A 23,346-nucleotide genomic window follows, 5' to 3' on the forward strand; every position below is an offset into this window, starting at 1 on the left:
AAAATATAAAAATTAGCCCAAGATCTCGCCACTGCACCACTCCAGCCTGGCGACAGGGCAAGACTCCGTCTCAAAAAAAAAAAAAAAGGAGAGGAGAGAATACTTCTCAATTCATTTTATGAAGCCAGCATTACCCTGACACCAACACCAGGCAAAAATATCATAAGAAAATTATCCCTGAGACTTTATCCCTCATGACCAAACATAAAAATCCTTTATAATACATGACAACAAAATGGAATTTATTCGAAGAAGCAAGGCTGGTTCAATATTCAAAAATCAATGTGACTGACATTATTAATAGACTAAAAAAGAAAAAAACCCCACAATTATCTCAGTAGACGGAGAAAAGGCATGACAAAATTCAATACTCATTCTCAGCAAACCTGATAAAGAGTACATATGAAAAACCTACAACTAACACCATACTTAATACTGAATGCTTTCCTCCTAAGACTGGGAACAGGTTGACAATATTTGTTCTCATGACTTCTATCCAATATTGTACAAAGGTCTTAGACATTGTGATAAGTCAAGAAAAAGAAATAAATGGCATCTATATTTGAAAGAAAGAAGCCAAACTGTCTTTACTTATAGACAACATAATTAACTACGTAGAAAATCCTCAGGAATCTATTAAAAAAAAAAAAAGGCTACTAGAACTAGTAAATGAATTTGGCTAAACCACAAGATACAAGGTCCATGTCCAAAAATCTTTGTATTTCTATATTATAGTGAGAAATTAAAGTTAAAAAAGCAAAACAGTCTAAAAGTATGAAATACCTAGGCATAAATTTAACAAAATGTGTTCAAGATCTATTCATTGAAAAGTACCAAACACTGCTGAGAGAAATTTAAAGACCTAAATAAACAGAGAACTTTACCATATTCAAGGATGAAATGACTCAATATTTTCAAGCTGTCAATTCTCCCCAAATTTATATACTGATTCAATGCAATTCCAATAAAACTTGAAATGAATCACAGACCAAAATGTAAGAGCTAAAACTAGAAAATTTCTAGAAGAAAGTATACAGGAACATCTTAGCGATCTGGAGTTAGAAAAAATCTTTTTAGATCCCACACTAATAGCATGATCCATAAATACTTCAAATGGATCACGAACCAAAATGTAAGAGTTAAAACTAGAAAATTTCTAGAAGAAAGTATACAGGAAAATCTTAGTGATCTTGAGTTAGAAAAATGTTTTTTAGATACCACACTAATAGCATGATCCATAAAAGAGAAACTTGATAAACCAGACTTCATTACAATTAAGAATTTCTGCTCTTATATAGTGAAAAGATAAGCCACAGACTATGAGGAAATATTTGCAAATCATATATTTGATAAAGGACTTGTATCCTAATATATAAAGAACTCTGAAAACTCAGTAATAGGGAAAACAACTCAGTCTAACAAAATGGGCAAAAAATTTGAACAGATGCCTCTTTATAAGATATACAGATATTCAATATATTTGGTAATTAGGGTAATATAAAAACCACAAGGAAATACGACTACATTCCAGCTGGGTACCATGGCACACACCTATAATCTCAGCACTTTGGGAGGCTGAGGCGGGTGGATAACTTGAGGTTAGGAGTTTGAGACCAGCCCTGACAACATGGTAAAACCCAATCTCTACTAAAAATACAAAAATTAGTTGGACATGGTGGTGGGTGCCTATAGTCCCAGCTACTTGGGATGCTGAGGCAGGAGAATTGCTTGAACATCAGAGGCGGAGGTTGCAGTGAGCCAAGATTATTCCACTGCACTCCAGCCTGGGCAACAGAGTGAGACTGTGTCTCAAAAAAAAAAAAAAGAAAGAAAGAAAAAAGAACTGTTACTACATTCCTGTTAGAATGTCTAAAATTAAAAAGATTGACCATGCAAAGTGGCTGGTACCTAGAACTCTCATACACCGCTAGTGGGAATGCAAAAGAGTATAACCACTTTGGGAAAACAGTCTGACAGGAAAGCAAACACATACCTAGCACATGCTAGTGGTACATGCCTCATAATCCCAGCTTCTTGGGAGGCTGAGGCAGGAAGACTGCTTGAGCCCAGGAGTCTGAGGCCAACCTGGGTGACATAGCAAGACTCAAAGACTCATCTCTAAAATTTTTTTTTTTTTTCTTCCCAGAGATAAGGTTTCCCTCTGTCACCCAGGCTGGAGTGCAGTGGCCTGATCATAGCTCAATGTGACCTAAAACTCCTGGGTTCAAGCAATCCTCCTGCCTCAGCCTCCCTAGTAGCCAGGACTACAGGCATGTGCCACCACACCCAACTAATTAAAACTTTATATTTTGTTGAGACAGAGTCTTGTTATGTTGCTCAGGCTAAACTTTTTTTTCAAAAGCTAATATATATCTGTTATATGGACTAGTCAATCCACTGTTCAGTATTTACCCAACAGAAACGAAACATTTGTCCACATAAAGACTTTTTGTTTTTTGAGATAGAGTCTTGCTCTGTCACCCAGGCTGGAGTGCAGTAGTGCAGTGGTGCAATCTTGGCTCACTGCAACCTCCACCTCCTGGGTTCAAGCGATTCTCCTACCTTAGCCTCCCAAGTAGCTGGGACCACAGATGCACACCACTACACCCGGCTAATTTTTGTATTTTAAGTAGAGACGGGGTTTCGCCATGTTGGTCAGGCTGGTGTTGAATTCCTGACCTCAGGCGATCAGCCTGCCTCAGCCTCCCAAAGTGCTGGGATTAGAGGCTTGAGCTACCATGCCCAGTCACGCCCACATAAAGATGAATGTTCACAGCAGCTTTATTCAGAATAGCCCTAAATTAGAAACAACTCAAATGCTCATCATTTGGTGAACGGATAAACAAACTATGGTACATTTCTACAATGGAGTAACACACAGCAATAAGAAGGAACAAACTGCTGATATATGCAACAGTATGGATGCATCTCAAAAACATTATGCTAAGTGAACGAAGAGTAAAACAAGCTACATACCAGAAATGTTTAAAACATTTTTTTTAAAAGATGGCATCTCACTCTGTTGCTCAGGCTGGAGTACAGTGGAGCGATCATAGCTCACTACAGCCTTGAACTTCTTTTTTTTTTTGAGACGGAGTCTCGCTCTGTCGCCCAGGCTGGAGTACAGTGGCTGGATCTCAGCTCACTGCAAGCTCCGTCTCCCGGGTTCACGCCATTCTCCTGCCTCAGCCTCCCGAGTAGCTGGGACTACAGGCGCCCGCCACCTCGCCCGGCTAGTTGTTTGTATTTTTTTAGCAGAGACGGGGTTTCACCATGTTAGCCAGGATGGTCTCTATCTCCTGACCTCGTGATCCGCCCATCTCGGCCTCCGAAAGTGCTGGGATTACAGGCTTGAGCCACCGCGTCCGGCCCAGCCTTGAACTTCTGGGCTCAAACAATATTCCTGCCTCAGCCTCCTGACTAGCTGGGACTACAGGTGTACACTATGATACCCAGCTAATTTTTAAAAAATTCTTTTTTAAGAGATGGGATCTTGCTGTGTTGTCCAGGCTGGTCTCGAATTCCTGACCTCAAGCAATTCTCCCACCTCAGCCTCCCAAAGTGCTATGATTACAGGTGTGAGCCACCATGCATGGCTATTTTTGGATTGTGGCAGTGTTTACATAGCTATATACATTTTCAAAACTCAAATTATACATTAAAAATTGGTCAATTTCACCAGACACAGTGGCTCACACCTGTAATCTCGGCACTTTGGGTGGCTGAGGCAGGAGGATTCCTTGAGCCCAGGAGTTTGAGACTAGCCTGGACAACAGAGTGAGATCTTGTTTCTACAAAACATAAAAAATTAGCTGGTGTGGCAGCATATGCCTGTAGTCTCAGCTACTCGGGAGGCAGAAGTGGGAAGATCATTTGAGCCCAAAAATTTGAGGCTGCAACAAGCTATATTCACACCACTATACTCCAGTCTGAGCAACAGAGTGAGACCCCAACACGCACACACACACACACAAAATTAATACATTTACTATTATGTAAATAATATCTCAATAATGCTGATTTTCAAGAAATATAAGAGGGTGATGAACATACAAATTAAAATAGTGGCTTCTTTGGATAAACGGAGGCAAAGAAACTGAATGGGAGGAAGTAGCCCATCAGTAGATGTCAATTATTGTTAATATTCTCAGGTTGGTTGTTTCATTTATTATCTTACTAAAACAGACACAAGAAACTGAAGGAAGGTTATGCATGGATAATGATACAGGTAATTTAAGAATCAAAAATAATGACTTGACTGAATTCTGTACTCCTAATGTTCTAATTATAAACCAAAATAAAAATCAGGATGATGTTGAAAATGATTTAGTATTAGCTATTTTAGAAAACTTCCTTCCTTAGAATAGTGACCGATTTCTTAAGAGTTTGAGCTTCACTCTGTGTTTCCTGTGATATTCAAGAGGTTAACCATTTTTTCTTTTGAGATGGGAGCCTGGCTCTGTTGCCCAGGCTGGAGCGCAATGGCACAATCTTGGCTCGCTGCAACCTCAGCCCCACCAGGTTCAAGCGATCCTCCTGCCTCAGCCTCCCAAGTAGCTGGGACTACAGGTTTGTGCCACCACAGCTGGCTAATCATTTTTAGTGGAGATAGGGTTTCACCATGTTGGCAAGGCTGGTCTCAAACTCCTGACCTCAAATGGTCTTCCTGCCTCAGCCTCCCAAAGTGCCGGGATTACAGGTGTGAGCCACCATGCCTGGCCCAAGAGGTTAATTCTTTAAAAAAATAAGTAACTTTATAAGGCCCAACTCTGAGATGTGCTAACACTTACCCAGGGGTTCCACTAATTGGTCAACCAATCCCATTTTCTTTGCTCTGTCTGCACGAATGTTTCTACCAGTCAGCATCATGTCCAAAGCAGCAGGCACACCCACCTAACAGGCAAGCAAGGATGAGAGTATAGGGGGAAAAAATCAGGGTGATAATGATATAGTTTACAAATCATCAAATGAACAAATATTAAAATGAAAAAAGTCAAACCATATGTTTACGCTATTTGTCAATAGCATAGATAAGTTATATTTAATATACTGATATACATTTGGGTAACTTTGGGGATTAGATACCTCTAGCTGAAGCAAAAATGTCTTTATCTCTTCATTCAATATATAGGATTCTTATACTAATAAGGTAAAGAATTTCATGTTTCCTAAAATTGTACATTTCTGTTATTCTGAGGGTTTTCTTTCCTATCATTTATAAAATATTTAAAATTCTGGCCGGGCACGGTGGCTCACACCTGTAATCCCAGCACTTTGGGAGGCCAAGGCAGGTGGATCACCTGAGGTCAGGAGTTCAAGACCAGCCTGGCCTGACATGGTGAAACCCTATCTTTACTAAAAATACAAAAAATTAGCTGGGCGTGGTGGGGCACACCTGTCATTCCAGCTACTCGGGAGGCCAAGGCACAAGAATTGCTTGAATCCAGGAGGCGGAGGTTGCAGTGAGCCAAGATCACGCCACTGCACTCCAGCCTGAGCAACAGAGTGACTGTTCCAAAAATAAAATAAAATAAAATAAAATAAATAAAATAAAAATAAAATAAATAAAATAAATAAATAAATAAATAAATAAAATAAAATAAAATAAAATTCTCATATTGAAACTAGCAAAGACTCTGAGAAACCTGATAGTTTTGACAAAGTCTTTAAAAAGAATTTTAAGCTTAACAAAAATAGAACTCACATTTCTAGGGCTAGGGCTAGGGCTGCTTATATGGGATACCAGAATAATGGCTTCTAGTAACATTCAAATACCAGCTATAGTTTAAGAAAATAAAAAGGAGAAAGAAACTCAACAAATATTTTTGATACACATATATGCATATTCATTCTTTCAATAAATCCTTTTGACATTCCTATGAAGGAAAGCACATTATTATTATTAGAAAATTACCACCATAAACCTTGTTTTCTTTTGTGCTCAACTGAGATCAACTTCCCTGCAAAGAGTATGTCTGTTGAGCCTTGTTTTCACTGAGGAATCTAGAGTGCCAGAAGCTAAGAGGTTCAGTGGGCCCTTGAGTTGACATTAAGATTGCTCTGCAGCATCCAGGTCTGACTGTCCTTCCCTTCTCCTTGGAATTCAAAGCCTGCTGAGCTTCTTTTGGTTCCATAGGACACAGCAATAAGAACATCCAAATCAGATAATGAGGGAAAAGGTCTGTCTCTTATATTTATTATGAAATATTAATATGACTCATGGTTTTGAAAAACTGTTAAGATGGTACTATGTGGAAAAGGAACCAATTAAACCATAAGCTCCAGAAAAGCAAGACATGCATCTTAGTTATCTTTATCCTTCCTCAGGGACTAACAGAGGACCTTGATCAATAATTCTGTGGAATTAGGCCAGGCGTGGTGGCTCACGTCTGTAATCCCAGCACTTTGGGAGGCCAAGGTGGGAGGATTACCTGAGGTCGGGAGTTCAAGACCAGCCTGGCCAACATGGTGAAACCCCGTCTCTACTTAAAAATTAGCTGGGTGCAGTGGCATGCGCCTATAATTCCAGCTATTCGGGAGGCTGAGGCAGGAGAATTGCTTGAACCCGCAAGGAGAAGGTTGCAGTGAGCTGAGATCGCGCCACTGCACTCTAGCCTGAGCTACAGAGCGAGACTTTGTCTCAAAAAAAAAAAAAAAAGAAAAAGAAAAAAGAAAAAAAAAATTCTGTGGAATTGAAAAAATAAGACCAGGAATAAAAGTCTGTCATTGATCCTGTACACTCATATTTTATTTGGCTTTTTAATTCTACAATGAATGCCCCTATTATGCATTTTATATATGAAAACAGATCTAAAGAGGGCATATAGGTTCACAAAGGGGATGTTAGACTCACCATTTTGGGCAGCCGTTGTGTGCCTCCTGCTCCTGGTAAGGCCCCCAGCAAGACTTCAGGGACACCTAATACTGTTTTTCTGTCTTTTGTTGCTATTCTGTATTGGCATGAAATGGCAAGCTTTGAACAAATTAAAGAAAATTAGAATGTTAGAAAATGTGACTTAGTATGTGACTTAGTAGTTAGAAAATGTGACTTAAATGAGATCGATAAGGGTCTAAAGATTACTTATAAAGCAGGAATGTGCTCACAGAAAAAACTGAAATTCCTTAGGCTGGCATTTAATAATTTCTAGAATTTACCTTTTTAGCCTTTTTTTCATACTTTTCCTCTAATTTACTAATCTCTTTTTGGGCTGTAGATCTCCTGAAAAATCTACTGAAAGCTACAGAAGCTCTCAAGAGAAAAATGCACACACAATTTTATATGGACCCCAGGTTAAAAAGCCCTGGACTCTCCAATCAAGCACGTCTACTTATGGTGTCCTAGTTGGCTTTGTTTTGCCTTTGCTCACACTATACCATATGTGGAATTGTTTTGCCCTCCATATTCTGGTTAATCAAATTCTGCTTATAGTTTAGGGCCAGGCCCAGGTTTTCTTAATTAATATAGTCATGTGTCACATAACGAGGGGGATATGTTCTGAGAAACGTGTCATTAGGCAATTTTGTTGTTGCGTGAACATCGCAGAGTGTACTTACACAAACCCAAATGGCAGAGCCTGCTACACATCTAGGCTATATGGGATAGCCAGTTGCTCCTAGCCCAGCGGTACCCAGCCTTTTTGACACCAGGGACTGGTTTCTCAGAAGACAATTTTTTCTAAGAACTGGGGGTGGGGTGGGAGGGAGTGGTTTTAGGATGAAACTGTTCCACTTCAAATCATCAGGCATTAGAGGCCGATGGAGTGCATAACCTGGATCCCTCTCATGTGCAGTTCACAAGGTTCCTGCTCTTATGAGAATCTAATGCCACTGTTGATATGACAGGAGCTAGAACTCAGGTGGTAATGTTCACTCGCCCACTGCTCACCTCCTGCTGTGGGGCCCAGTTCCTAACAGGCTATGTCCTGGGGATTGGGGACCCCTGTCCTAAGGGGCTACAAACCTGGACAGCATGTGACTGTACTGAATACTGTAGGCAACTGTGGCACAGTGATAAGCATTTCTTTATAGAAATGCTTATCAGAAAAGGTATAGAAAAATGTAGTGTTATAGTCTTATAGAACCACTGTTGTATATGCAATTGGTCATTGAAACGTTATGTGGCAAATGACTGCATATGTAAAAGTGTCTGGCACAGAGTTCAGCATGTGAAAAGTGCTCAATGAATGTTTTCTTTTCCCCTTCTTTTTTTTCCTACATGTTTGGGTCTAGTAAGCATCTCTTCTCTCAAGTCTTCTATTATTTACCAACATTACTACTGACAAAGCACTTATATTATGCTTTGTGAGTCTCAACCAGACTTAAGTAGCTTAAGAGCATAGATCACACTTCTGAATCTTTGCCCTGCAAACTCGAACCAGATTTTTACAACTCAAAAGGACATTAGAGATGCAGTTCAAATGAAAACATCACACCTTCATTTACTTGCTCTGTGCCACTTGCTCTGTGTCATGTGGATTAAGGATTAAAACCTATCCAGAAGTTTGATAACTAAAAACAAAGCTAGACAGGCATGGTGGCTCACACCTATAATCCCAGCACTTTGGGAGGCCGAGGCAGGTGGATCACCTGAGGTCAGGAGTTTGAGACCAGCCTGGCCAACATGGTGAAACTCCATCTCTACTAAAAATACAAAAATTAGCTGGTCATGGTGATGCACACCTGTAATCCCAGCTGCTGGGGAGGCTGAGGCAGGAAAATTGTTTGAAGCCGGGAGGCAGAGGTTGCAGTGAGCTAAGATGGTGTCATTGCACTCCAGCCTGGGAGACAAGAACAAAATTCCATCTCAAAACAAAAAACAAAGCTGATTCTCCTCCAGAAACTTTTTCCAGGCAAAGCAGTAGCCTAAGGGTTTATAGTTGATGAATGCCACCAATGAATTGGACAGTATCTCAATAACTTTAGAATATCTATACCTCAAGTCCTCCTCCCAGGCAGGATCCATTGATGGCAGCCACAACAGGCTTTGGGGACTTTTCAAGTTTCTCTAATATTTTCTGTGCTTCTTGTGATAGCTGTGTTACTTCTTGAAGGGTCTTGCAAGCGGATAACATGCTGCATTATCCACAAAAGTAGAGAACAGAGAAAAAGATAAAACTATAACTTATTTGGTTCAATACTTATTCACTATACACTTACCCTATCATGCATTAATATTTGGTAATGAATCTTCAAATACTCAGAAGGTTAAGAATGATTTTGCAGGGCCGGGCATGGTAACTCACGCCTGTAATCCCAGCACTTTGGGAGGCCGAGGTGGGCGGATTACAAGGTCAGGAGATCGAGACCATCCTGGCTAACACGGTGAAACCCTGTCTCTAATAAAAATACAAAAAAAAAAAAAAAAAAAAAAAATTAGCCAGGCGTGGCGGCGGGCGCCTATAGTCCCAGCTACTCAGGAGGCTGAGGCAGGAGAATGGCGTGAACCCGGGAGGCAGAAGTTGCAGTGAGCTGAGATCACGCCACTGCACTCCAGCCTGGGCAACAGAGCGAGACTCCATCTCAAAAAAAAAAAAAAAAAGAATGATTTTGCTTCAAATAGCACAATAGCAGCAACACCATCTCTCTATAGAGTGTTAAATTTCTGGATCCATGAGATCATCCTGGCTAACACTGTGAAACCCTGTCTCTACTAAAAACACAAAAAATTAGCCGGGCGCAGTGGTGGGCGCCTGTAGTCTCAGCTACTCGGGAGGCTGAGGCAGGAGAATGGGGTGAACCCAGGAGGCGGAGCGTGCAGTGAGCCGAGATCGCACCACAGCACTCCAGCCTGGGCGACAGAGCGAGACTCCGTCTCAAAAAAAAAAAATTTCTGGATCCAGAAAACATAAAGGTGTTGTATAATTTGTTTTTACTTCTGTAATAAATCACTAAATGACAAAGCTTGGTACAAGGGAAAATCATCTTTGGTAAATTACTTCACTATCAGATTAAACATTTCACTATCAGGTAGTTAAACAGCAATAAAAATGACAGCAAAAGAAAAGCTTCCAAGTTGTTTAGAGAAATCTGAAACATTTTAACAGATCCCCTTAATGATTAAAAATGACCAGGTAGGCCAGGCATGGTGGCTCATGCCTGTAATCCCAGCACTTTGGGAGGCCAAGGCAGGTGGATCACCTGAGGTCAGGAGTTCAAGACCAGCCTGGTCAACATGGTGAAACTGAGTCTCTACTAAAAATACAAAAATTAGCTGGGCTTGGTGGTGCATTCCTGTAATCCCAGCTACTCAGGAGGCTGAGGCAAGAGAATCACTGGAACCCGGGAGGTAGAGGGTGCAGTGGGCCGAGATCGCACCACTGTAACTCCAGCCTGGCCAGCAGAGGGAGACTCCGTCTCAAAAATAGATAAGTAAATAAAAATGATCAGGTGCAATGATGTTCCACTCAATGTCCTTCACTTTCAGTTTGTTTCATTTGCCACTTTGTGAACACATTTAGGATATGGATTTTGTACTTTTGACCAAGGATAACTACTATATTCTGTAATTTTGTACACTGAGAGTTGCTCAGCTGGCCTCAAAGAAACTACAAGTATTTTCCTCTGGATATAAGTAGCTACTGCTAGGTACATGAGTATGTCTTGTTGTTTCCCCTCTTTATGTATGTATAAACAATTGTAAAGAAGTTAATGAAAGCACATATTCCACCATTTAGCAGAGGAAAAGAAAATACTAGCTGCAACTGTAAAGCTGCCTTTGACAATTTCAAGTCCTACACCCACTTCATTTCCCCGAAGCAGCCATCTTCATGTTTGTAGCATCTCCTTCCAGACCAACTATGACTGTGTCCATAAATAGTATCAAGAATTATTCCATGTTTGGTTTTAAAACATTTATAGAAACTATATACTGTATGAAACATTCTGCAATTTGCTTTTCTTTTAACTTAACCTTATGTTTTTGAGTTCTAACATCATATTGTGGATCTAGTTAATTCCTTTTACCTGTTTTGTAGTATTCTACTGTGTGAATAGTCCACATTTTACTTATCCATTTTCCTGACTGATATTTGGTTTTAAATTCTTCACTATTTTACACTATATGGACCAAACATCCTTATACACTGGTTCTTATAAACAAGGAGTGAGATTTCTCTAGATCATGTGATGTGTGTGTGTGTATATATATGTGTGTGTCCGTGTGTGTGTATATATATGTACATATATACATATACTTTTCTTTTTTTTTTTTTTGAAGACAGTCTCACTTTGTCACCCAGGCTGGAGTGCAGTGGTGCGATCTTGGCTCACTGCAACCTCCGCCTCCCACGTTCAAGGGATTCTTGTGCCACAGCCTCCTGAGTAGCTGAGATTACAAGCGTGTGCCACCATGCCTAATTTTTGTACTTTTAGTGGAGACAGGGTTTCACCATGTTGGACAGGTTGGTCTTGAGCTCTTGGCCTTATGTGATCTGCCTGCCTCAGCCTCCCAAAGTGCTGGGATTACAGGCAAGAACCACCACACCCAGCCTGATACGTACATTTTCAATTTTACAGGCCTGTGTCACTGTGCCCAGCACTTCTACTGTCTTTTAAAAGGAGAAATTATTAGGCCTAAGAAACACACTATTAACCAAGATACAAGGTGATTTCAAGTTTCCTAAAACTTACTTGATATCAGCACCTGCAATAAAGCAGCCTGGCTTTGATGAGATAAGGACGGCACTTCTGATTTGATCACTAGCCCAGATTTCGTTCATAACTTCTGTGAACTCTGAATGCAGCTCTTTACTTAGTGTATTTACCTGCCAAAGGGAAATATATACAGGTAAGGGTTTAAATTTGAAGCACCGGATGTACATACAACCATCAAACGCTACTTTGATTATAAGAAATACACTTATCCAGTAGAAATATACTGTTAGAAGAGAATAAGAAATACCATTTTCCCAGCAAGTCAGTAGCTTTCTATTCAGGCAACTTTGGCCCACTATAAGCACCCCTTCCTTTAAAAATAGGTCTCCTCGAAGGAGGAACTCAGGGTCATCCTCAGAGTTTGAATCATTTGTAGGCTATAAACAAATAGGTCTACAAACATTTATTGGCATGGAAAAAATCTGTATAATGTTAAGAAAAAAATGAAATACAAATAAGATATATAGGCCAGGCATGGTGGCTCATCCCTATAATCCCTGCACTTTGGGAGGCCAAGACGGGCAGATTACTTGAGCTCAGGAGCTCTGGGCAACATAATGGAACCCTGCCTCTACAGAAAATACAAAAATTAGCTGAGCCTGGCAGCACACGCCTATAGTCCCAGCTACTCAGGAGGCTTAGGTGAGAGGATCACCTGAGTCTGGGGAGGCTGAAGCTGCACTGAGCTGTGACTGAGCCACTGCAATCCAGCCTAGGAAAAGAATGAGACCCTATCTTCAAAAAAACCTGTATAGTATGATCTAAGCTTTGTAAACATTATTCACTGAAACTGAATTAAATGTGGTTATCCCATGGAAGATAAGCAAGAAAAAAATGTGGTTATCTTTGGGTTTGAATTATGGTTATTATTTTCTTCTTTATAATTTTTTAGAGTCAAAAAATTTTCTACCATTGACATATAATACTTTTGTGTTCAGGAAAAATGTCCAACCTAAGAAAATTCTGAAAAAATATCTTAAGCTTGAATCATCGGTTAGTGGGTGCTAAAATTTACTCTAATAAAGGGGAATGAGGCCGGGTGCGGTGGCTCACGCCTGTAATCCCAGCACTTTGGGAGGTCGAGACGGGCGGATCACGAGGTCAGGAGATCAAGACCATCCTGGCTAACACGGTGAAACCCTGTCTCTACTAAAAAATACAAAAAACTAGCCGGGTGAGGTGGCGTGTGCCTGTAGTCCCAGGTACTCCGGAGGCTGAGGCAGGAGAATGGCATAAACCCGGGAGGCGGAGCTTGCAGTGAGCTGAGCTCCGGCCCCTGCACTCCAGCCTGGTGACAGAGTGAGACTCCGTCTCAAAAATAAATAAATAAATAAATAAATAAATAAATAAATAAATGGAAATGGCTCTTACTTTCCTTAATTTGTGATAGTTGTCAACTACTTCCATATAGGTCTTATTACATCTAAGCCTCTGGCTACAAGTTTGTTGTTGTTTTTTACAGAGACACGGTCTTGCTCTGTCGCCCAGGCTGGAGTGCAATGGTGCAATCATAGCTCCCTGTAACCTTGAATTCCTAGGCGTAAGTGATCTTTCCGCCTCAGCCTCCAGAGTAGCTCACGCTACAGATGAACATCACCACACCCAACTATTTTTTACTTTTTATAGAGACAAGGTCTTGCTATGTTGCCCAGGGTGGTCTCAAACTCCTGGGCTGAAGCGATCCTCCTGCCTCGGCCGTCCAGTGTCGGGATTGTAGGTGTGAACCACAGAGCCCGGCCTGGCTACAAGATTTTTAAAGTTAGAATACACCAAATTTAGATGGGGGAAAAGCATGGACTCTCACAATAGAGCTCTTCTTGGCAAAAGAATGGATTACTGTTACACACTTTGTTAAAGCTGCCAAAAACAAATGAAGTTTCAATTTGAACAGAATTTGCTTTCCAATATGTGAATTGCATTGAGTCATTCAGATCCCTCAGGAAGCTTAAGAGTCAAGCATCCACATTTCACCCAGTCAACTTACTATGAATAGTGACTTACGTCAGGCAGGTAATGAAGAAAATGGATTAACAACCTCATATTTAAGACGGGTAGGCAAATTGTGAGTCTTACAAACAAAGCTTGTACTCTAGTTCTTCTCTAATAAGTCACCTCCTCATTCTACACTATAACCAGAAGGCTAGTCTTGCTAATCCTTGATGTTAATCTGGCACCTAAGGTCAACAAGAGGAATTCCTACGCAAGAGCCTCTGCTTTAGAAAACTGGCTTCCTTGGCAACCTGTCAAAGTTTAACATAACTATCGAAACTATAAATTCACGTAAGATTACTGCCAGATTGGTAGATTTGGGGAAATATGGGATACATCTTTTCCATTCAGGACTAGATTCATAATGTGGTTAGTAGAAAAAAACTGCAAATTAAATGAGATACCTTTGAATTGGGAGAGTTAATTCGAACAACTGCCACATCCCCTTTGACTCCATAGTTAATATGGGTTCTGGCTAAAAAGAAAAGAAAAATTTATTTGTAAACATATTTATTGCAACATAAATCCAAAAAGCAATGTAAGCATACATATTAAAAAGAAATTAAACTTACTCAGCAAAGCAGAAGATCCTGTAAAATTGCGGCATATATAACCTATAAGAAAAGATATTTCAAAATTAGTTTGCAAAACAATTTCTGTAGTACCTTTTATATATAACAAAGCTGTAATTTACAATAACAACAACAACCCCAAATCTGTACAATGTATTCTAGGCCATATGACTACTGTCATATTTTTTCCATTTCAATTGTTAGGTCAGATGATTATTCGGATACTAAAAGAGGAAGACTGGCCCCCACAAAGGCATCTACATCCCCAAAACCTGTGAATATGTTAGGTTACATGGCAAAGGGGGATTAAGGTTGCTAATCAGTTGGCCTTAATAAAGAAAGTTTATCATGGATTATCCAGGTGAGCCCAGTGTAATCACAAAAGGGAAGAGGGAAACAAAGAGAACCAAAGAGATAGCAATGTAAGAATGACTTGGCCGCATGCTGAAGCAGGCAACAAGCCAAAGAATTCAGGCAGCTTCTGGGAGCTGGAAAAAGTAAGATAACGGATTTTCCCCTAAAGCATCTGGAATGAACATAGCCCTGCCATTACCTTTGATTTTACCCAAGTGAAACCCATTTCAGACTTCCGACCTTCGTAACTGTAATACACTTTTATCATTTCAGACTCTAACTCTGTAGTAATTTGTTACAGCAGCAATAGGAAACTAATACACTAAGCAATAAGTAACCTACGAAGCAATACACAATGTCAGCTCCTAATGTATTCCAAATATATCCCAACTATGTTTTCCAGGTACATCCCCTTTTATTTTTTTGGAGAGATGGACTTTGTAGCATTATCAAAAGTAAAATCAAATAGCAACAGTAGCTACTATAAATGAAACACTTCATGTCACACTTTGCTATTTTAAGTATTTCTAATTGAAAAGGTCTACACTGAATGCCACAAGAATAATCTTACTCCTTGGATAACAAAGACCAGCTACTCTCTTTCCTAATCACTTCACTAGTTTAGGCTCTCCAGCATGATGATGATGATATGACCTTTTTTTTTTTTTTGAGATGGAGTCTCACTCTGTCGCTCCGCCTCCCGGGTTTATGCCATTCTCCTGCCTCAGCCTCCCGAGTAGCTGGGACTACAGGCGCCCACCACCTTGCCCGGCTAGTTTTTTGTATTTTTTTAGTAGAGACGGGGTTTCACCGGGTTAGCCAGGATGGTCTTGATCTCCTGACCTCGTGATCCGCCCGTCTCGGCCTCCCAAAGTGCTGGGATTACAGGCTTGAGCCACCGTGCCCGGCCTGATGATGTGACCTTTTGAGCACAAACCACTACAAGAGAAACTCCAGTGGAAGTTCTTTCAATCTGGACTCTAGATAGAAGGTAAGGAACATTGGGGAATTCTAGGCAAACACTCCAACTTTGTTTTGGACATGACTCTACCTCTATTTCACCATTAAAGGCTTGCCTCGGTCCTGCTCTCATCCAAACATCTTGCTCTAGGTGATAACCAAGCTGTTATGGAGGCAGCCCAGGGTCAACATCCCTTAATTACAACTTCCAATCTTCTTCAAAACACCCTTTTTCTTCCCTTGTCTTTTAGTCACGGTTCACCTCAAACATCTCTCCTGTGCACCTCTCTAACTCCTTATTCCTTCTCCCACCCACATCTTCCAAATCTTGCCCAGTTATCTTAGGAAAAAGTTTTCTCTTTCTTTGGTTCTAAAAACAAAAACAAACTACCCCTTAATTGATTAGCAGCAATACACATGGAAACACTTGCATTCAGGAAAAGGCTTAAGTCTTACAGTAATATCTAAAAAAGAACTAGTACTTTAACAATATCCAAAGGTTCCTTCATGCATCTCCTCTAATTACACTAGCTTTTCCCAGGTATTAGTCATTTAATTCTTAATTATTCATACTAAAACTTTTTTGGTTTTGGTTTTCATAAAAATATACAGCATTTGGGCTACATTAGTGACTATATGGCTTTGGAATCCACAAATATAATTTAGGAGTGAGGGGAGTGCCTGCCTGATTTAGAAGTGCTATAAAAAAAAGTTAAAATTCTTGGCCGGGCGTGGTGGCTCATGCCTGTAATCCCAGCACTTTGGGAGACCAAGGCGGGTGGATCACCTGAGGTCAAGAGTTCAAGACTAGCCTGGCCAACACGGTGAAACCCCGTCTCTACCAAAAATACAAAAATTAGCTGGGTGTGGTGGTGCACGCCTGTAATCCCAGCTACTCAGGAGGCTGAGATGGGAGGATGGCTTGAACCCGGGAGGCAGAGGTTGCAGTGAGCCTAGATCGCACCACTGCACTCCAGCTTCAGAGAAAGGGCGAGACTTCATCTCAAAAAAACAAAAAGAAAAAAAAAAAGTTAAAATTCTTGGCCAGGCGCGGTGGCTCACACCTGTAATCCTAGCACTTTGGGAGACCAAGGTGATGAATCACCTGAGGTCAGAAGTTCGAGACCAGCCTGACCAGCACGGTGAAACCCTCTCTCTACTAAAATACAAAAATTAGCTGGGCATGATGGCACATGCTTGTAATCCCAGCTACTCAGGAGGCTGAGGCAGGAGAACTGCTTGAACCCAGGAGGTGGAGGTTGCAGGGAGCTGAGGTTGTGCCACTGTACTCCAAAAGAAAAAAAAAAATTAAAATTCTTGGCAATCTTTTGGTGGCTCTATCTTTCCATCAGTTTGTGATCACTTGCCTTTCTCTGTGCCTATTCTCTCATTCTCCAAATCCTTTTCCTTCATCTGGTTCAGACTTTGGGAGATGTCAAACAAGAGTCTAAGACTTTGCCCTACCTTGTAATGATAATTCAGGGCAATGAACAGTAAAATCAGACCATTTTGGTCATCTTATATCCTGGTGGATATTCTAAATAAAATTTTAAATATCATTTCTACCAAAAACACATTCTACATGACTTAGAAACCAACCTTAGAACTATATCCATTTTCAAGTTGAGGATGGCCTGCCTACTCAAGAGGCAGGGACCAACTACTTATGGCCAAAGTAGAGCCCAAAAGACTATACAAGAATATATCCAACTGAACTGGGATTCCCTCAGCACTATTGAGAAGTGATTCTAGAAATATGCTGGGCATCAGAATCAAGGGGGAGGTCCAGATATACTCAAAATTCCTGGGTCCCAGTCTAGGACCAACAGAATCAGACTTTTAGGAAGTTGGGCCTCAGAATCTGTATTTTTAAAAGGGTGACGCTGAAGTATACAGCAAACAAATGGGCACATGGGAACTACTGACAGGAGAACCCAGTGAAGGTGGAGTGGAATAGGGGAGGACCATCAATAGGTAGCCAAGGCTCTTGCTGCCTCGATGTTTTCTCTTTATCCCCCAGTTCCTTATAGAAAGGGAAGAGAAGGCACAAAAAATAGCAGCTTTATACTGGTTGGAAAGGCAAGGTGACAGAAAAGAAAAGAAAAGAAAGAAAACTGTGGTTAGCACCAGAAGCAGAATGGGGTGATTTCAGGTTCTGCCTGCATTTCTTCTTTAAGCAATTCAAGCCAGCCAGCCCTCTTAGTGCAAAGGCAAAGCACTCATGTTCAACCATCAGGTTTATTTACTAGCTGGCCACGACAAGTCTCTTACAAGTGAACTTCAGTGTTGTACGATAGGAGAAGCCAGCCATCTCCTCAATCTCCAGTGCCTCTACTTGACTAATAATATGTTTCCTGCTTTGCTTTTCCATCATTTGAAATCTGTGTCATCTATATTTACAAAGTTTCCTTCTTTATATTTGCATCATGACTCCAATCTTTTCCACAAAACCTCATCTTCGGATTCTGTCTACAGTGATCTTTGCTTTCCTTGCCTGCATTTTTATTTTATTATTTACTGTTTTGTCCTCTAACTGCTGCATCTGTAGCAGGTGTTTTGCGAACCACATTGTAATCTCTTCCAGCATAATCTGTTATTCATTCAACAAAAAATATATATTGTGACCTCCATGTGCCATTCATTGTTCTAGGCACTTGAAGTACAGCAAGGCACTCACGGTGAACAAAAAAGACAAAAATCCATGTCTTGGTGGAGCTTACATTCCAGGTCAGCAGGGGATATGATATCTGGGAAGAATCAGTTTCTACTCAGTGAAGATAAAAGAAAAGTGAAAATAGGACTGGCATAGAAAAAGCTTTCCTGCAAAGTAGAAATTCCAGTGGGAAGGGAGGCAGGGAATAGGTAATTCTAGCAAAACAGGGTAAAGTGGATTAGAGTGGGAATGAACTGATTGGGAATGCAGGTTGGGAGGGAAAAACCGAGAAACACAAATATGTTAGAAAATAAGCACCTAAGCAAAAAAAGGAAATAGAATGAGCATGGGTTGCAATGTTTCAAAAAAATTTCTTATTTCTTTGAGATGAGGTCTCCCTATGTTGCCCAGGTTGGTCTTGAATTCCTGGGCTAAAGTAATCTTCCAGAGTAGCTGGGACTACAAGCATGTGCCACGTGCCCCACTGGGTTGCAGTTTTAAAGAGCAAATATTTGAGACAACAGGTTACTGGTCATTAGCCAACAGTTTAAACCATTTTAACTCCTGTCCACTAATCTACCTATGCTGCCCACACACTCATACACAAAACCTCTCCAAGATCAAGACAAAAAACAAACAGAAAACCAGTACATACACAAACATACTTAGAAAATAATTTCAAGCCAGAGTCAACTAAATCAAGTCAGATTACAAGGTAGATTTGCTTTTGGAATCTAGCCTTACTCACTACCTAATTGCAGAGCTTACCCTATGGCAGCGGAGTGAACTTTAGCCTACAACTACTGTGCCAGCAAAGTACACAGAAACCTTTGCCCCACTTTTTAATCATCTCTGTAATGTAACTCAAGAATACCTACAAAACCTCATAAGACTACAGTCAGCGGAGAGAGCTGGATTATGCTAACACAAATTTCAAATTTGAAAACATTACTTTGGTTGTAACAATCAACAGCTTTTCTCAAGATTCAACGCTGGAAGAAGGGATGAGATTTAAGGAAGTGAGAATCAAATTTAAAAATACACGATCTGGCCGGGCGCGGTGGCTCAAGCCTGTAATCCCAGCACTTTGGGAGGCCGAGACAGGCGGATCACGAGGTCAGGAGATCGAGACCATCCTGGCTAACACGGTGAAACCCCGTCTCTACTAAAAAATACAAAAAAACTAGCCGGGCGAGGTGATGGGCGCCTGTAGTCCCAGCTACTCCGGAGGCTGAGGCAGAAGAATAGCGTGAACCCGGGAGGTGGAGCTTGCAGTGAGCTGAGATCCGGCCACTGCACTCCAGCCTGGGTGACAGAGCGAGACTCCGTCTCAAAAAAAAAAAAAAAAAAAAAACACGCAGCTGGGCGGGGTGGCTCACACCTGTAATTCCAGCACTTTGGGAGGCTGAGGTGGGTGGATCACCTGAGGTCGGGAGTTAGAGACCAACCTGGCCAACATGGAGAAGCCCTGTCTCTACTAAACACACACACACATACACACACACACACACACACACACACACACACACACACACACAAAGTCAGCTGGGCATAGTGGCAGGCACCTGTAACCCCAGCTTCTCTGGAGGCTGAGACATGAGAATCACTTGAACCCAGGAGGTTGCAGTGAGCTAAGTTCGCACCATTGCACTCCAGGCTGGGTGACACAGTGAGACTCGGTCTCAAAAAAATAAATAAATAAAATAAAAATTAAAAAAAAAAAAAACAAACAGCATCTATTGAGGTATTTGCCTCTAAATTCATCTCCTGTGAAATTATTTTACTACTTACATAATTAGGAATTTAGATTTAGGATAGGAGTGGGAATTAGACAACATTTTGGTCAAGAAGTGATTTTCATTTGATATTCACATTCAGAATTATAGCACTTGTAGAGAAAGTATACTTTAAAATTTCAAGAATTACAAGTCTCTTTCAAGAGAATTTTTTTTTTTTTTTTTTGAGAGATATGGTCTTACTCTGTCGCCCAGGCGTGATCTTGGCTGACTATAATCTCCACCTCCCAGGTTCAAGCAATTCTCCCACCTCAGCTTCCCGAGTAGCTGGGATTACAGGCATGCGCCAACATGCCTGGCCAATTTTGGTATTTTTTGGTAGAGATGGGGTTTCACCATGTGGGCCAGGTTGTCTCGATCTCCTGACCTCAAGTGATCTGCCTGCCTTAGCCTCCCAATATACTGGGATTATAGGCATGAGCCACCCGCCTGGCCCCATTTCAAGAGAATTTTATCATCCATCAGCAAACGTCATAATCTCATTAAATGTTTGGCAAAGCCTTGCACAAACTTTTAGTGTGAAGGATCTATTGAGTCTAAATAGTAATATAAGGGTGCAGGTCATTTTAAATTCACTTTCCAGACTTTTTTCAAAATTTATAAATTGCTATTAACGGACCAGTAACTACAATGAGTGACACTTTCTTACTGGTGAAAACACAATGCAAAATATATATTTATGTGTCGATATATTTCTATACAGAAAAACAGAAAAATTAGGTTGGTAGCTTTTTATTACACATACAAGATGTAAAAATTACTTTTAAAAATTCTCAGACATATACAACCGTATTTCTTCCAGGCTGTAGTTAATAATATTTACTGAGTGCTTACTCCATGAAAAACTGCTTGATATCTAAAATAACTCCTTTCCATCGCATAAGGTGGTATTATTCTCCACTTTAAAAATGAGAAAACACACACAGAAATTAATTGCCCAAAGTCACCAGAGGGTAAAAGGCAGAGCCAGGTCCAAACCCAGAAGTCAGACTCCAAACAATGTTTTTGGTTTGTTTGTTTTTTGAGACGGGGTCTCGCTCTGTCGCCCAGGCTGGAGTGCTGTTGCCCAATCTAGGCTCACTGCAAGCTCTGCCTCCCGGGCTCACGCTGTTCTCCTGCCTCAGCCTCCCGAGTAGCTGGGATGACAGGCGCCCACCACCTCGCCCAGCTAATTTTTTGTATTTTTAGTAGAGATGGGGTTTCACCGTGTTGGCCAGGATGGTCTGGATCTCCTGACATGGTGATTCGCCCGTCTCGGCCTCCCAAAGTGCTGGGATTACAGGTGTGAGCCACCGCACCCGGCCCAAACAATGTGTTTAATTGCTCTGTCATGCTACTTCTCATGCAAAGGAAATCCATCGTCTCAATCATTCATTTTGCAGATGAGGAAAATAAAGCCTACATTTAGTTTAAGGCATTTGTCCAAAGTCACACAGCTAGTTAGTGACTAGAATCACGTGCCCTGGCTACCACTTCCAAGTGACATCAGCTGCCGATCCATAAGAAATACCTTCAAACCAATACAGGGGTAAGATAAAAATTATACATGTGACTTTTCAAAAGTGTTGTGAAAATAGGGGAAAAAACCACCAAACCTGTAAGGAAATATAACCGAAGGCTAACTGTAGGTAAGCATTATGAATAGTAAGACAATGGGTAATCCGTTTTTTTTCATCCCTTTCCTCAATCCTGTCAGCATTTCAAAGTTCTATAATGTGCTTATGTTATAATTGGCAAATATATGCGACAGTTTTGTGGAGACTAAAAACAGCAGTTGAAAAAAGGGAGCAGAAAAATATTCAGTCATTCAAATAATCCTCTTACAGTAAAGAGATTGCAGCTACGTGTCTAAAAAAAGCATACTACTTCAGCGGTTCCGGAGGAGGAGAGGTAATTCATATTACAAATTAAATTAAAAGTTAAACTTTCTAATTAAGTAAATAATTAAGCACAACATGCAATAAAACGTCTTTCACATTTGACTTTACAGATTTGGGATGGAAGGAAAATGCAAGGTTTCCTACAACCACCCACTTTAGCCCTTTCACTGCCGGTTTGAAAAGGAAAAACACTAGCTAATAGAGGTTGATTGGGAATCATCAGATTAGAAATCGTTCTCAAAACCATCTAACATTTTATTCCTTAAGGTAGAGGTATTAGTGTATTTTTAAAGTGTGTCTTCCAGTAAGTTGCAGAACCTCCCGTTGAAATTCAAAATACTATACGTTCACACTGGCATACTGAAACTGCAGGAGTTGAGCTCCCTACTTGAATGGGGTAGTAAGCACAAAAATGGTTTTGAGGGAACCGAGCAAGGAGGGGCAGTGATCTGCAAGGCTGATTAATCCCACCAAAGTTTTTAAGATAGCTCTTGTCGCGGGGCAAGGTGCTGTGGAGCCACAAAGATGCAACAGAATGGATCCCGATTCTCCTGGAACTCCGGATCAAGAAAATATGAGGGGCGTGAGCCCAGAAGTGCGACGCAGGAGACCCGCGGAAAGGTGACAGAACGAGTGGCACCAGACTTAGAAAGTTTGGGAGTTAGGGAGCCTGAAATCGCAGCAGGTGTCGTGAGAGGGTGACAGTCCCTTCACAAGGTCACAGGAAACGGGGTCCCAGGGCAGTATTCCCCACAGAGGGCTGGGTCTCTGGGCTGGGGCAGGCGACAGCGAAAGGGAAACGCGGCTCCGGGGCCACCCCAGTCCCGCAGGAGTTCTGCCCGGAGGTCTGGGATGCCCTGGGCCAGGCCTCACCTCGGGAGCGGAGGATCCTGATGGCAGAGAAGCGGCTGAGGATGCCAATAACCCGGCAGGCCACCATGTTGAGCTGAAGAGGACAGCAGTAAGAGCGCTTCTACCGGGCGCGGCCAAGCGGAGGACTTTTCCTCCCATAGCCTGGCGGCCAGGCGCCTGGCGCACTGCCTGACTAAAACCCAGACGCCGAGTGGCCGCCGGCCCCTTAGCCCTGCCCCTCGCTCCTGGCTAACGAGGCCGAAAGGTCGCTTTCTTCGGGGAAGGACGGGGGCCCGGAGAGGAGGGGCGGAGTGCCTGGTTTTCCAGTCAGGCGGCCGGAGGGCAGCCCGCAATAAAGGCCGTGCCCGCCCGCGGGGTGAGGGGTCCTTTCGGGACAGGACACGCCCCTTGGTCCGGCAGAGCTTTGGCACTAGGGCCTGAACCTTTCTCTGAGTAGGAGTTCTCGCGGACGTCAGCCAAGGTGAGACAGCGAGCTCTCAGCTCTCCGCCCGGGCTTTCCCAAAGGCTAGATCCCACTTCCTTCCCCGCAAGTGTCGCTGGTGTCCCCGGCCCCGTCCCCTCCGTGGGAGAGTCGGAGTTGAGGGAGCGGAAGGAAACTCCTCCTCGGACAAGGTCGG

The 23,346-nt window shown here is 41.7% G+C and overlaps 2 protein-coding genes across 3 annotated transcripts in view; one reads left to right on the top strand and one right to left on the bottom strand.

Annotated features, from left to right (window-relative positions):
* Positions 1 to 22,926, bottom strand: part of HADHA (hydroxyacyl-CoA dehydrogenase trifunctional multienzyme complex subunit alpha) — a 60,007-nt gene extending 37,081 nt beyond the window's left edge. The window contains 7 exon segments of the mRNA XM_010383025.2: positions 4,791 to 4,893; positions 6,854 to 6,973; positions 8,934 to 9,072; positions 11,629 to 11,762; positions 14,046 to 14,116; positions 14,214 to 14,255; positions 22,730 to 22,926. Of these exon segments, the coding sequence (XP_010381327.2) occupies positions 4,791 to 4,893; positions 6,854 to 6,973; positions 8,934 to 9,072; positions 11,629 to 11,762; positions 14,046 to 14,116; positions 14,214 to 14,255; positions 22,730 to 22,796 (676 nt within the window). The 5' untranslated portion in view covers positions 22,797 to 22,926.
* A 133-nt stretch (positions 22,927 to 23,059) lies between these two features.
* Positions 23,060 to 23,346, top strand: part of HADHB (hydroxyacyl-CoA dehydrogenase trifunctional multienzyme complex subunit beta) — a 52,031-nt gene continuing 51,744 nt past the window's right edge. Inside the window, exon 1 of one of the 2 annotated variants that reach the window (XM_010383022.2) lies at positions 23,060 to 23,189. The gene's annotated coding sequence lies outside the window, so the exon portion shown is untranslated. Of the gene's footprint in view, positions 23,190 to 23,218; positions 23,342 to 23,346 lie in introns of those variants that run through there. The other variant, XM_010383023.2, reaches the window with a different exon arrangement.

The sequence above is a fragment of the Rhinopithecus roxellana genome, chromosome 17 (assembly GCF_007565055.1).
Source record: "Rhinopithecus roxellana isolate Shanxi Qingling chromosome 17, ASM756505v1, whole genome shotgun sequence".
NCBI lineage: Eukaryota > Metazoa > Chordata > Mammalia > Primates > Cercopithecidae > Rhinopithecus > Rhinopithecus roxellana.